Source organism: Penicillium solitum, assembly GCF_028829755.1.
Source record: "Penicillium solitum strain IBT 25940 chromosome Unknown utg000005l_segment0_segment0, whole genome shotgun sequence".
Taxonomy (NCBI): domain Eukaryota; kingdom Fungi; phylum Ascomycota; class Eurotiomycetes; order Eurotiales; family Aspergillaceae; genus Penicillium; species Penicillium solitum.
Window position 1 is genome coordinate 3,353,061 of NW_027072125.1, and position 14,680 is coordinate 3,367,740.

Here is a 14,680-nt window from a genome sequence, read left to right on the forward strand (position 1 = left end):
GAAGAACTATCTAAGTACATGAAATGAGCGTCCTTATATATATAATTTGTGAAAGAGCATGCTTGGCAGATGATGTCGCACCGACCTTTCGGGCACGGGTCTGGTGCAAGCCTTGCTCGAGCGATGCTTGGTTCTTTCGTATTGTCGGCACTCATATCTTCCGTGACGAAATGAGTGCTACTGTCGATTGGAACGCCACCGTCTGAATGCACCACCGTATACCATCACCTACGTTCGTCTAGGAATATTGTCTGTTGTTTGGGAACACTGTCTGTCGTCTGGAAATTTGATACAATATATAAGTTCTCTCTGTATTATTATATTTGTAAGTGACCTTCATATTATACATCAGTGATCTGCTATACATAATCGAGGATAAAATACTTATCCAAAGCCAGTTCTTGGAGAAAGGGTGATTCTAAACTAAGCCAACGAAGATGATCGTTTCTTTGGTTGCGTGTCTTCAAAGTACTTCAAGGTGAGTCCTGAAAGAACCAGACAGATAATTGCTGTGGAAATGTCAGCAGTTGAAGCTATGGATGCTTTCCAAGAAATAAAACATACCCAATGTCAAAGTCATATAGTAATATCCTGCCTTTTCTGTTATCGGACCGGTGAACATTGGACCAACCATCATTCCAGCACCAAAGCACATCTCGATGATAGCGAATACTCGCGAGCTGCCACCGTAGGGACCAAAGATCTGGGGGTTTTGTGCTTGCATATTTTTCGCCACCACTGTCAATGTAATTAGAAACCGTGCGGCGGGTGTGAGGATGTCTGATAGGTACTCACTATTGAACTGGAAGCTGCCCCCCCACGAATGAATATGTAGATTGTCCCTAAAGCAAGCATAGTACCAATAAAGATGTTCTTTCCACCAACATCTGAACCAGCCCATGGAAATCTCTCATCTCCTGGTACACCGAGCAGCCATAGTAAAGGAGCTAGCAACGCCCAGCCAATGGCGGCGGGATACCGCACTCCATATCGATCACGCATCATTCCATTGAGTGTTGAGAAGAAGAATGAGGGCGCTTGGAGACAGAAGAACATCAGGCTGGTCTCCATGCTTCCCCAGCCAAATACCTCTCGAAGATGTAACGGGAGAGTGTTATTGAAGCCTGCTGTGATGGCTGAGAACATAATAGTATTGAGTAGTGCGACCAATACGCGTCCATCAGTGAGCATGATGCGGTAGAAACCCAGTGGTGAGGAGGCAGTTGGTGTCAATGGCTCTGTATCTTGTTTGGGGGTTTGGTTTTGAAGGAGAGCGGTAGTTTCATTCGACTCCGTGTTTGTATTTGAAGGCATCTCATTTGGCTCTTTGGACGGCAATTCTCGAGAGTCAATCATGAGTAACCGGGCGATAATGTCCAGCACCAAGATAACCATCGGAACAGACCATGTCGCCCAATAACCAACCAGTCCCAAGAGAACACCAGAGACAGCAGGCCCACTAATAATTCCAGCCGTGATAAAGCTCATGCTTAGACCTATTCTTTTCCCCATATTCTTGGTGTCAGTGCAATCGAGCAGCATGGCATAGCCAACAACCCAGGTTGCTGATCCACCAATTGCTTGGAGATAGCGGCCCACAAATAGCATAAACACTGGAGGCTGTCAGATAATATCGTAATAAACAGGGCATAGATACATACAATTTGGAGTGAGGGCAATAAGAATCGTTCCTATCAGACATGCGCCCAGGCCAATCATGAGGGGGATTTTCCGATGCGGTGTTTTGTCTGCAAAATGGCCAATGATAGGCGCGGAAACAATAGACAGAAAACCATGGATCGTAAGCAATGTTGTGATATAGGACTGGGTCTCTGACGGATCGATCCCTAATCGAACCTCAAGCATGTGAGGAAGAATCGGAACGAGGAAGCCATAGAGGAATGTTTCTGCGAATAGAGCGAGTGTGACCGTGAAGACGATGAATGATTTTGACGATCGCCATTGATGCCCAAACGGCTGTGCTTGTGCTGACTTCATACTGAAGCTTTTAGGTTACCTGGTTACATGGGCTTGTTACAGACAGGATTTCAGGAAGAAATATCTTATAACCAAAAGCGGATATTATAACACGTGATGTGAGATCTGATCAGATAATGATCGACAAACTTGACAAATAACTGAGGTTGCCAATCATGTGTCACGATTCCTACATTTGTCTGGCCATGTGCACAGTAGAGGAACCCCAATAGCGCCGCATTAGCGCCGCATTAGCACCCCCCACTGTAATTTTAGTATTTATACAGTATTAAACAACCAGGCATTCATGTATTGACTACAGAGTACAGCAGCCGAGAAATTACCTAACAATTAACATACATATGTATATGCGTGACGAGACAACAATTTTCTAAGTGCGTTGCGGGGTTCCTCTAATCTGGCCAGACAGTGATATTCCTCAGATCGCGTGCAGGGTCGCGTCACTCGCGTCACTCGCGTGGATTTTTATTTTGATCTTTGAGCTTGCAGGCCAGTAGTGTATAGGTGAATCATATGTTCTATTACTATTTTCAACGTCTCGGATCAACCTTCAATGATACTATGAATAGGGACGGCATGAAAACTCTAGCTCATCAGCCAGTATGTTCATAAGCGGGGGGTGGGCTGCACGGATCTTTACATTACCCATGAATACCGGATATTCTGTCTCTCCAACATTTACAAAGCCTCTCGAGGTAAAGTAGGATATTGTCGGCAGGGCTAGACCAAGGTTCATCGAATCACAGCCTACTACGACACCGTTTCTTTAGTTCTATGTACCAATAAAATCAAATCTCACTAACAAGGCTTTCTATATAAAAATGTGGTGTTATGCAATACTCTATCCCGTATAATAGATGTTGCAGTCACAGGCATATCGATATGATCGGCCATTTAGTCATATTTAGTCATGTAAGTAACAGAGTTGTTTCATACATGCGCAATATCGCTTTCGCGAGAGCATATATTTGAATATGGGATGATCTGGGGGGGGGGGGGGGGGGCGAAGCCCTATCCTACAAGAAGAGTTCATGTTACTCTAACCAAGATAAAGTTTTTTTACTTGATAAAAAGAAGTAATATTTGTTCAACAAAAGCCAAGCTGAACCCTTAGTAAAGCCAGACAGTGATCGAGGAAACAAGAGAATACCGAACGGAGTCCGTTCGGAACGGAACGACTTTTTGGGCAGAAAGTGCCCCACTCTCTACTATAACATTGCCCCAAAAAGTCCAGCCTGAGTCTCGACGTAATTCCCCTTTGGGGGAAATTTGGGAACACGGAGGGGCCCGCAGACAGCGCGAGGATCCGCCGGCCATTGGGCGGAAAGCGCCTTCTGGTTTTCCGAACCGGTACCATGGTACCATATAGATTTAACCTGAGTGAAGTATTATTTTAGATCAGATTTGAGACAAAGGCTCAGATATCCCATAGCTGTTGGTCTATACCGGGGTCTGGCAATTGATAGATTATATTTAAACCCGGTTGCGTGGAAGGGGGCACCGATGGTTTAGCTTAATCGAGGGAAGCGAACAAGACCTGACTTATGTATATGCATCTGGGGCAAAGAACAAGGACGCCACGATGAAAGTAAAAGTGGGTTTAAATGAGCCGGTTGGCGAATTTAAAGGTGTAGGAGGGATCATTTCTTGATATTTCTCAGTAGACTGGGCCACACGAGACTTGTAGGTGTCTCTGCGGCTGGGGAGAAGGAAGACAGAGCTTATGCAAGTATAAGTGAATTTTAATAGGTTGTATGAAACCGAGGGTTTCAAGCACGGGCCAAAGGAAACAGATATCAAGGAAGGCCATGTTACTAAATCCAGTCAGCCATAAAGTCTCTCGCTAATTACACCCCTTACAAAGAATGGAACCCACTTATGTCTTTCATTTGGGTCTTTGGAATAACTTCCCATTGTAAGAAAGCTGCCATTGTCCTCTGCGGCATCGGAAGAATCTGCATAATCATGTCACATCAGGCTTTGTTCGAACGGAACGGTTGGGTGGGGACAATCTTGAAATACCGATAGTTTAGAAAGTTATGAAGAGTTAGTCCACGAGAGCAGCTTAGGTCTGAGATAACTGGCTGTGTTTGATACTTGTACGTTCTGTAGCCAATGGATCTCGGACAAAATTCCTTCCTAAAATCTCAAGATCGTTGTATTCCTATCTCTTGACCTTCGGCCTGATGGGTGATGCGCTGGAGTGCCAGCCGCCTGTCCTAAATTATATGTTTTCACTTGTTTGTTTCAACAACTACCAACAATATTTTGACACTAATGATTATTGCTGCATTTCTCTCCTTATTGGAGATGCTTCTTGAAATGAGAAAAACAGTATATCTACTGTAGTGAATCAGTCAGCCGAATGTGTAAATGTTAAAAGCTCCGAACTTCACAAACGACGAAGAGATTTCTATCGTCGTATATAGGGTACTTAGGGACGTGCTCAGTTTTGCTCAGTGATCAAAAAGCGGCAAGAGGTGAGCACTAAAACGGAAAGGGAAAGGCTCAAGTGCCAGACATTTTCCGGTACATATGGCCTGCCAGTTCTGTGGATATGGAGTTGATCATAGAAGTACCATATGAAAAAATGAGTCCCAAGGCGTACTTAAGCGAATAGTCTCTTGTCGTACCAAATAGCGAGAACAGTGTGACTTCGATTTAGACCTAGATCTCTCTTGGTATAAAATATTACCGTATTAATACTTCGTTCATGGTCATATTGCGGTGGATTATCCTTTATACTGACCCTCTACGATGACCGCGGACTTTCCGTTTTGGGACACGGTCGCCGCTCCGGTGGCGTATTTCTTCTCCCCGCCCCCGACAGGGAAGAACCCGCAACCACCTGCCAACAAGATGAACGAGACATGAGAATCATTCACAATGGAGCTGACTTTCTTAGTTAGTCAAGATGGAACAAATGCCAAGAGGGGACATACACGGCGTGCGTGTGAGTCTTGTCGTCACAAAAAGGTATCGCATTCTCTCCCAGATAGCCCTTCAACAAACGAAGTTGTATGCTGACTTCACTAGAAACGCTGCTATCACAATATCTCCGAGGAGCAATTGGCTGATGGGACTTCTTCACCCAACACCTCTGGTTTCATAAGTAGCCAAAGTCCTGCATCTCAGGTTTCAAGACGAGATGCAGCAGTCCGAGATAGATCTGCATCTCCAAGAGGTGAACGGCCAGATGGGTCTTCGCTTCAGAATCCGGTGCAACAAGGGGCCGGATTCATCGCCCCTGATGCAGGTCCAGCTATAGAGGTCGATCAAGAATCTCGTCGTTTTGCGTGTGACTCACACCCTGTAGCGACACTCATGGAGCAGAACGAGTCAAGATTGAAAGAGGGCCGGTCCCAGAAAGGGGATGTTGGTGCATGGTTGGGTGCCGAGGAGAGCTCCATTGATCAGGGCGAAACTCCTGGCTCCTCTTCACAAACAGCACTAGGGGCCCAAGTTCACCCCAACTGGCTGCCCTCGAAAGACTGTCAAGAGGCCTTGATAAACATATATTTTCGTCGCATACACCCAGTACTACCTCTTTTTGATGAAGACAACATTAGAAACCAGCACAGAGCGGGTAGTCTCCCTCTACGGCTTGTGCAAGTTATTTGTCTTGTTGCAGCGAAGGACCGGGGTGCGGTGCCTTTCCTATGCCTTGGTCCCAATTCAAACCCCCTTCCACTAGTGAAATTCAGCAGCATTCTCTACACCGATGCCATGCAAAACATCTCAAGAAGGGCAGAGAAAAAAGTACTTGCAATACAGATATTGGCACTTTTGTCGCTCCACGAATGGGGCTCCACTGGATCCGAAGATTGTTCTTTGAATCTGGCCCAGGCTATTCACCATGCCCAAACCATGGGGTTGCATTTGCTGAGGCCAGACCAACACTCTGGTACATCTTCCAGGGGTCTCTTCTGGTGTTTGTGGAGTCTAGACCGATGGAACGCTGCTATGAATGGGAGGCCTTTAATGATACACGATGGAGACTTGAGCCAGGGGGTGGACGACGTTGTTTCGACGTTTCAATCGCCGTTTCGTGTCTGGCTTCGAATTGCCGATAAGCTCGGAGAAGTGATCCACTTCTACCGACCGATCATGAAAGGCGTTGATCAGAGTGAACTGGATCTTCCGTCCTTTGAGGATATTTTGGAGCACTGTGAGGCTTGGGAGATGTCCCCAGACCTACTTGGTATGAAACTTCCCGTCCTTCAGTTGCAACATTGTCTAACCCCTCGGCCGACAGAGTCCCTCGAGCTTGCTTATCATTCTGTAATTATTCTGTCAACACATTCCAGCGGGTTGCAAGGCCGATCACGGCCACGAGCATCAAAAATCCGACAAAGTCATTCCATCCTTACCATCGCGGCGCTCAGTTGCAATCATGATATTCGGGACTTTCTGCCGTTTCCCATGATCGGTTACACCATCTCGCTGGTGTTCTCAGTCACGTACAAACAGCTCAGAGAAAGCAAACTCCCGAGTGCGCGCCACACGGCCATTTCCCAAATCCGTCTATTTCATCAATGTCTCGAGAAAATGCACACCACATGGTGGTCGGCCGCTGTGATGACTCGTCTAGGCCAGCGTGTGTTGAACAACATCCAACCCACCATAGACCAGGAACGTTCCACAGGTCCAGATATCAATATCACCCGACTAAACTCTCAGCATGGATCGAGCCATATATCTTCACAGCCACTTACTTCCACTGATAATATTCAGTCGCACTCGGCTATCGACATTTCGCATGTGGCAACACGGATTAATGCGGATTATCAGAGCACACACCCTCTGCCTGATGACCTACTAGGATCAGATAAACCTTCGAATTTTGAAGTAGACAGCACGCCATTCTTAACAGCAGCTGAAGTTGAGGATTTCGATACCTTTTTCGGTAATTTCCTTGATGTCGGGTTTCCAAACTCCGCGAATGATCAATTGTTACTAGATCTGGACATGCCCGACTTCGAAGTTGTTCATCACAAGCTGGCTTGATGGAAATTGCATAGAAGTGAAAGGTCCTTGAACAATATACACCTGATCACATAATATATCATTTCTATGCATTGAAGTCTATTTACTGCAATAAGTCCAACAGTATAATGAATTTCCCCCCGCATTCAACTAAGGTCGAATCCATGTACCGTGACCCCTCGCAAGTTGGAACTCTGAACTGAGGTCTCTACTTCTTCTTGGGGGGTGCAACATTGAACTGGAAGTGCACAATGTCGCCATCTTGGACGACATAAGACTTACCCTCCTGTCTGTACTTTCCAGCGGACTTGATCGGGCCCATGGATTTCTCACCATTGCAGAGGCCATGGAAGTCCTTGTACGCCACAACTTCAGCCTTGATGAAACCGCGCTCAAAGTCGCCGTGAATGACACCAGCTGCTTGGGGAGCCAATGTTCCTTGCTTGATTGGCCAGCAGCGGATCTCCTTCTCGCCTGCAGTGAAGTAATACTGCAGTCCCAGCTTGGTGAAGCCTGTCGTGACTGTTAGTACGGGGTACGGTAAGTGAAGCGAATATCGGGGACATACCTTCGGTGGTGATCTTTCCTAGGCGACTCGGGACCTTAATGTCGGCTACGAAGGCATCCAGCGCTGCCTTGTCGTCCCGCAGGGACCACAGCTTCTCCTCAAACTCGACCGAGAAGGGGATGATATCTGTGCCTTGGCCGCCGTGGGCCTTGACCCATTCTGCGATCTTGGGCAGGTATTTGCATTTTTGGCGGAGGTAGTCCTTCATTGTAAGGTTGATGAGGTAGATTACCGGCTTGGTAGTGATGAGGCGAAGCTTGATGTTGTCAGCATTGTCTCTTGAGTATTAAAGAATTCTGGACAAACCTTCTCGTTGATCAACTCGATTTCAGGAGTCGTCCACTCTCCATCTCTAACAGGCTTATCCTGTTCCAAGAGCTATATGGAAGTTAGCAAACTACACATCTCTTCCAAGAGAGAACGTGACATACAGCCTTGATCTTAGCAGTTGTCTCGTCGAACAGCGGCAGCATCTTGAATTTTCCTCCAGCCTTCCGCACAATTGCCTCTTCAGCAACCTTAGCCTTGGCAAGAATATCCAAATCCTTCTTACACAGCTCGCTCTGGATGGTATCTGCACCATAGCACCATTAGCATCCATTTCTCCTGCATCCTTGAAGGGGGGAACCCTTACCCAAATCGCGAACAGGATCAACGGAGTCATCCACATGGAGAACCTCATCGTTATCAAACGCCCTGACAATGTGGTACATGCCATCCACAGCCTGAATATGACTCAAGAAGGCATTTCCCAAACCGGCACCCTCACTCGCGCCCTTGATCAATCCCGCGATGTCGGTAACCTGCAAATACGCCGGGTACTTGCTAGGTGGGTTCCAGACCTTGCACAGGAAGTCCTATCTCACATTATTAGCTATGGCCTCATATTTGTATCTAAATGCCCCAAAATGGAAAGACCCTCCCGACAGGGCTAAGATCCATCACGTGGAAATTACCCACACGGAAACTGGAAAAGGGGAACAACTTACATATCGGGGATCAGGAACAACGCAGCGGGCTTCATTAGGCTCGATGGTGCAAAATGGGTAATTTTCTGCCGCCGCGCTCTGCTCCGTCATCAGGTTGAACAGCGAACTCTTTCCCACGTTGGGCAGGCCAACACAACCCATCTTGAGGTTGGACTTGACGCGCCCGAAGGCGACGACATTGTTTGTCGGCGCTTCAACTGCTTTCTTTGGTGGCATCTTGAAGTATATTTATCACTGTATGGAGGTGTTGTTTTTTTTTTCTACGGTTTCTAAAGGCCAGTGTGCGTTCCGTTTTGAATTTTTTTTCTCAATTATACTCCTGCCCGCAGTTGGACTGGATTATCCTTGTTTCATTGGTCGCTTTTCACTTCTCTATCCACCTTGAGATAACCCGTCGACGGCGGTGACTCTCCTGCGCATATGGGCCCATTCTCGGAAAAAGATCGGTGCAAAGGTTGCTTTTAACCTGTAAGTATCTTAAGTTATAAGTTATAGTTAATTAATTTACTGGAGAGTTCCTACAAAAAGCCACAACCAATTAATTGTATATCAATCTCACAAAACTCTGCCTAAAAATATTCTTTGCAGCTATCACCAAATGGATACTTTGGTAGTTGGAAAGCACCTTTTATTTCTAGAGGATCTTGAAGATACCATAACATTGTTATGATCAAAGACTTCACTGTTCTAATCAAAGACCTAGACCTTTTTGAAGGGGATATGATCACCTACCTAAAAACTCGACGTAAACAAGCTAGCAAACATGGCAGCGCCTGAGTTGGTTTGTACTTCCAAATATGTTCTCCGAAACGTTACCAAGCTTTTTGGGATGAGAAAAATTAACACTAGTACTATGATGAATTGTAGTCATACATATGTACTTCGAGAAGTAGCAGTCATATGATGATGGGAGGATAAGATGATCCGTCATAGATCAAGGAATGCCCCTATCAAAGTCGCCAGAAAGAAGTCTCCAAAAAAAGCTTGAAAGCTTTTCGCAACTTATTGTAACATACGTGTTTAGACAGCATCACAAGAATGTCGGTATTCCTTCCGTGGCGAAGAGCTGCGCTTGCAAGGTTTCAGACCTTCAAATCACCTCCCGACCCCGTTTAGGAATGTCCGCTCCGTCGCGCGTACACAAGTATAAAGACAGACAATGTGCCATGATTCCCCCACTATAAATTCCCCAGCTCACATTCGATTGGATTCTTATCATAACATCTAATTTATTAAGCTACATATTGCTTGGGTCTTCGACCATGTTCCGCAAACAAATTACCCGGTCTGAGTTGAGGTATGATTGTTCCTCCTACCTAACCATTTCCATAATACCCCAGCTCATGTGTCATTAGTCTTGATCAAGCATGCATTTTTATCTCAGAAGATCGGCATCCAGTGTCTGTTACGGGGAGACTCAATCTCACCCTTGCGCAAGTGGTCTCCGTCAAGAGTATCAAAGTGAGATTGAGGGGGATATTTGCAATGTGAGAACTCTACCCCGTAGTTCGTTATTAACTATCTTCTTACTTCTGTTTATAGTCCCATTGAAGGAATCTTGGGATCAGAGAATCGTGAACAGATCACATTCGAGCGAGAACAACCACTGGCTTCTTCAAAAACACTCAACGCATTCCAAATGCCGGCAGGAGACCACGCATTTTTATTCGATATTCCCCTCCCAAGTAAGGTATTCGACACAGCGACTGGTGCAAACCATCAATATCACACATATCGAGTAGAGGCCATTATCGAGCGACGCCTCAAAAGCGATTTCGTGGTCTCGCAGCCAGTTAGGATTTACCAGGTTTCCGATTTGGAGACAAGCTACCTAAGACCACATTGCCCACTGGTTAGTACCTTTCATGGGAGAAATTTGACCACATGCAAATGACTAAACATATCTAGACTCTCGAGGGTCACTCCGACGAAAATATCCAATACTGCCTCTCCATCACTGACCGGAACGTTCCCTTTGGTTGCACATTTCCTGTGGAATGCTGGTTTGCACCGCTATTGAAATACGCCAAGCTCAACACTGTTACAGCCAAAGTTATTGAGAAACAGACTGCGCGGTTGGAGGCTACTGCTGCAGAATCAGCGCAACACAACATGCGGTTTATTACTGCAGCACAAAGTCAAACTGTTTTCTCCAAGACCATCGATTTCTCTCGAGATGAGTCCCCGGTGGACGACGACTCTGAGAAGATTGAATGGCGGTTCACCACACCGATTTCTCTGCCTCAGAGTCTCGACGCTTGCTCGCAGAGTATCTCGACCAAACACCTCAAGATCACTCATGAGCTTTCTATCACTGCTGAGTTCCACAACGAGGCAGGTGATGTAATAGGCGTGGTATGCAAATGACCAATCGACCCTTTATAACATGTAGCTGACGGAATCTAGATCACGGAAGTTATGCCTTTTAAAATTTATATGACACCTAATGTGATTGGAGATCATGCGTCCATTCACGGGCAAGATATCCAATTTATGCAGGGAAGCCAAAGTCCCCCTCCAGCTTACAGCGATCGCTTTTCGGACTTGATCGTGTCGGCAGCTACTCACCTGAATCTTTGTGAGCAGCCGGTGCTGGCGGAGATCAATTCTGCGCGTTCGTCAAGTGAGCAAAGTGCGAGTATTCACACTATGGAGCCTGCTCCCCGGTACGAACAGGTTGTATAGTCTGTTTGAGTTTGGACTCTTCTTTTGTCTACTGCTTTTCTATCCCAGCATGGATGTTGGATAATTTTCAACGAATTTCGGAATAATGTCGAGCCCTGACGGCTTCATTTTCGCGAATTCCTTCACATTCTATCTGTTAAATACTATATCCAAACTAATGCATATCAAAGAGTCTCATTGTAACTTGTAAACCAATCCCTCTTCAGCTCCGACTTGTCCACGACACAGTCTATCCCAACCCCCCTGGACACCATCTGCGCCAGAGACACCGCTACCAAAGACAATCTTCGTCCCCGGCTCGCTCAAGTGTCGTTCACCGAGCCATTTCTCCCACTGTGCGTTTCTTGTTGCGAAGTAGGCTTCCGGGCCGACAGTCTCGAGTATCGTATCTTGAACACCAGAAGTGTTGTATTGAACCTTCCCAAGCTCCGCCATAGCTGCCTGCCCAGCAATAATCTCCTCCATCGAGTACACTTTCTGCTCATTCCCAACCTGGACAATAACAACCTTGCAATCTTGCAACTCAGCAGTATTCTTGATCAAAGAAAGTGTATCTTTGACAGCATTCCCACGACCACCGAAATCAACAATAACAATCTTCGAAGGCCGACGGCTAGCAAGCCACTCCGCAGAGTCTTTCGACTCAACATCCCCATATGCAACGACCTTCGAAGGAACAGAAGTAGGCAAATTCCGATCCGCCTCCTCGATGCGTGACACAGCCGATGTAACCTGCAACAAGCCAAGGGGTGCCGAACTATCCGGCTTTCGCGACAGGTAGTACGAGAAAACACGGGCCGTTTTAGTCGACGCGGCCAGGTTCACTACCACCGCGGATGACAATTCCCCGTCGGACAGGGTCCATTGCAACCCAGCTTGGTTTCCCAGTGGATGGATGGGGGGTTGGTTTGGGTTGGACGAGAAAACGTACTCGCTGAGAACGAACCCAGCTACCCCGCCAATGAACAGCGCGGTCCAGGCCATGCGGTCTAGCTCATCCTGTGCAGAATCTGAAAGGGGGCTGAGTGTCGTGGTGAGGTCGGAGATTGGGGTTGTGGTCGAGGTTACCGTGTACCGGTTGTACAGTGGCATTAGTTGTTGGCGGTGCTCGCTGGTCTCGATCCAGTGGCCTTCTGGTGAGCCGCGTTTGAGTTTGAGATCGGTTGGTGTGCTGGTCGTGGGCCAGAATCCGTAGAGGAGGGTTCCTTTGGGTAATTCTGGGATGGTTGTCTCTTCCACTGTTGCGTAGCCCCAGGCTGGAACGATTCCCCAGGCTGATGGGTCGTTGTATGGTGCGGGATAGTCTTCAGATACGGGGTATGTGTCCCACCTGCCAGTAATTGATCAGAATCTCGTTTTAGGTTGTTTTGCGACAGTCTGCTCTAGTCTGGGTAGATGTTGGGAACATACCAACGCAAGAATCCGCCCATACGGGCATAGCTCAAGTTGTTCGAAGTGAGACTGATCAATTGCGTGCGAATTCTTACTGAAGAGTCCGATAGTTCCCGCTGAGCAGGGGCTTCAAAGTTGAAGCTCGCATGCTGGCGGTTATCCAACTTTGAAACCACATGAACACCCATGGCTGATGGCTGACGAATTCGGTAGGGAGAAAACAGATGAGAATCAGTGCCAAAATTGTTTCTGTTAACCTTCTTGATTACTGATCACTGGCATGAAGATCATCCGGCGGGGAAACCCCGCCAGCTGAGAAATATTGGGGGCGTCAGCACGATTATGCACTGCCCCACACGACACCCTATATGTTTAGATTATATTCAAATTGATATTGCCGTTGTAGCTGATATTCTAACTTGTTATTCGTATTCATCTGCTCCTCCCAGGTCAATGTAAGCCCCATCCGTTAGTTCGAACAGACTCGGCGTCAGTATGTCACAAGGTTAGGAAGCTCGTATATTTCAGAACTAGTTAATAAGGATTGTTTGTTAAACATGTTCTATATACATCGGATCATAATTTACAAGCGCTCCGGGCTAGATTTTGTTATACCTCATGATCTGCCAGATGGCACTTTTAGTTCTACTTTTTGATGTGGCAGTCATTGGGAGCTCTGGCTGATATTAACGCTCTTTACATACAATAGAAAAATACAAAATAAAACAAGATAAAACAAAAAAACTGATCTCTATACAACAATGTTTCCTCTTTCCTCTCATGAGGTTTTGTTGTATATCCTAGGCGGTGTAAATCTGCCAAAAAGTGAGGTTATATTGAATCGAACGTATAGATATGTCGCCCTTCGGGGCATATGGTCAAATGAAAATATACAGAGAAGATTAGCATGGCCCCTGCACTAAGGATGACACGCTCAATCAAAGAGAAGCTACCCATTTTTTTTTTAAAAAACTCACGCAAGCTTAATTAAGGAAGTACCTAGAGCATAGACTTGCTACGATGCACTTGATTGCTCCTATACCACGTGGAAGTCACGTGGCGTCACTGTTCAAACCCACGCCGTGGATCCATCATATCCATCATAGAACTGATAAACCTTGGAATCTCCCACTTCATTTTCATATATTTTCAATAGTTTTTGCGTCAACATATCGATGTACATACCTGTAATTTTGGATAGAAAGAAGCACTTTCCTCCTCTCTCCATGTCCCAACCTGAATTTCAAGGCACAAGGAACAATGTTCTGTTTGGCACGTTTTAATCCTATTTGATCCCCTACATTCTTCTATATTTTGGAACTCGTTCTTCTTGTCTAGCTCTAGCCTAAATATGGGTGAAACCATGTAAAGAACTATTCAAAAAGACCACTGAAAAGATTACTGAAAAGATTCACAAATGATATCTAAAAGGCAGCACAATCTGAGAGCAAATTCCCATGTCAGAGTACTCGGACAGTGTCCCACCGACTATAGAGCCTGTGTTCAACAATGTCAACTCCGTAACACAAAATCGGCACATACTGTCTCCATGCGTAATCACAATATGGAAAAGGATATGCACCCACACCTATGGCAACCGCTTCCCCTTCCCCACCGCCCCCAGGTTCATTCCGCACAATGCCTCGAGGGGGAGGGACCTCGAGGGAAGGGTGGTTTCAAAACCCGCGTCGTCATCAAGAGCGATGATAACCCTCGCTTATCCCCGCCATGCGTTAACTGCTACTGTGATAATAGGCAACATCGATGTACATCCCTCGAATGACATCCTCCAGAATGTGATCAAATCGATGTCATTCGCCAGGATGATTTCCTAGAGCGGACCTGCAGATGGGGAACACCTGGACAGAACGGCGGAGGAGCAAAGGGGTCAGTTGCGACTCAGTGAGTAGAATGTAAGTGTAAGCAATTTGAAATGGCCTCTAGTTATGAAAAGCCAAAAAGGAATTCATGTACCCGTTTTTGCCCACACAGATTAGCAAGAATACAACGATAAACCAAAAGTAAGCAGGAAACAAGTTAATAGAAATTCACAAGGTATTCC

At 46.2% G+C, this 14,680-nt stretch overlaps 5 protein-coding genes across 5 annotated transcripts; 2 read left to right on the forward strand and 3 right to left on the reverse strand.

Moving 5' to 3' along the window:
- Nucleotides 1-423: 423 nt before the first annotated feature.
- Nucleotides 424-1,998, reverse strand: N7455_008871 (MFS transporter; the record flags this gene model as incomplete). Its single annotated transcript, XM_065605998.1, has 4 exons — nucleotides 424-509; nucleotides 565-738; nucleotides 861-1,613; nucleotides 1,662-1,998. The coding sequence occupies 4 exons, from the start codon at nucleotides 1,996-1,998 to the stop codon at nucleotides 424-426; spliced, it is 1,350 nt and encodes a 449-aa protein (XP_065460947.1).
- Nucleotides 1,999-4,884: 2,886 nt separating this feature from the next.
- On the forward strand, nucleotides 4,885-7,005 carry N7455_008872 (fungal specific transcription factor domain-containing protein; the record flags this gene model as incomplete). The annotated part of the gene is given in 3 exon segments (XM_065605999.1): nucleotides 4,885-4,951; nucleotides 4,994-5,016; nucleotides 5,035-7,005. The coding sequence occupies 3 exon segments, from the start codon at nucleotides 4,885-4,887 to the stop codon at nucleotides 7,003-7,005; spliced, it is 2,061 nt and encodes a 686-aa protein (XP_065460948.1).
- A 187-nt stretch (nucleotides 7,006-7,192) lies between these two features.
- On the reverse strand, nucleotides 7,193-8,757 carry N7455_008873 (YchF/Obg family ATPase; the record flags this gene model as incomplete). The annotated part of the gene is made up of 6 exons (XM_040960321.2): nucleotides 7,193-7,497; nucleotides 7,553-7,808; nucleotides 7,859-7,930; nucleotides 7,984-8,126; nucleotides 8,187-8,409; nucleotides 8,542-8,757. The coding sequence occupies 6 exons, from the start codon at nucleotides 8,755-8,757 to the stop codon at nucleotides 7,193-7,195; spliced, it is 1,215 nt and encodes a 404-aa protein (XP_040809240.1).
- A 1,046-nt stretch (nucleotides 8,758-9,803) lies between these two features.
- On the forward strand, nucleotides 9,804-11,226 carry N7455_008874 (uncharacterized protein; the record flags this gene model as incomplete). Its single annotated transcript, XM_040960294.2, has 5 exons — nucleotides 9,804-9,838; nucleotides 9,897-10,028; nucleotides 10,084-10,393; nucleotides 10,450-10,896; nucleotides 10,948-11,226. The coding sequence occupies 5 exons, from the start codon at nucleotides 9,804-9,806 to the stop codon at nucleotides 11,224-11,226; spliced, it is 1,203 nt and encodes a 400-aa protein (XP_040809215.2).
- Nucleotides 11,227-11,400: 174 nt separating this feature from the next.
- Nucleotides 11,401-12,898, reverse strand: N7455_008875 (DUF2855 family protein; the record flags this gene model as incomplete). Its single annotated transcript, XM_040960309.2, has 2 exons — nucleotides 12,637-12,898; nucleotides 11,401-12,556 (listed from the first exon to the last, which is right to left on the reverse strand). The coding sequence occupies exons 1-2, from the start codon at nucleotides 12,804-12,806 to the stop codon at nucleotides 11,401-11,403; spliced, it is 1,326 nt and encodes a 441-aa protein (XP_040809213.2). The 5' UTR covers nucleotides 12,807-12,898.
- Between the last annotated feature and the right edge of the window lie 1,782 nt (nucleotides 12,899-14,680).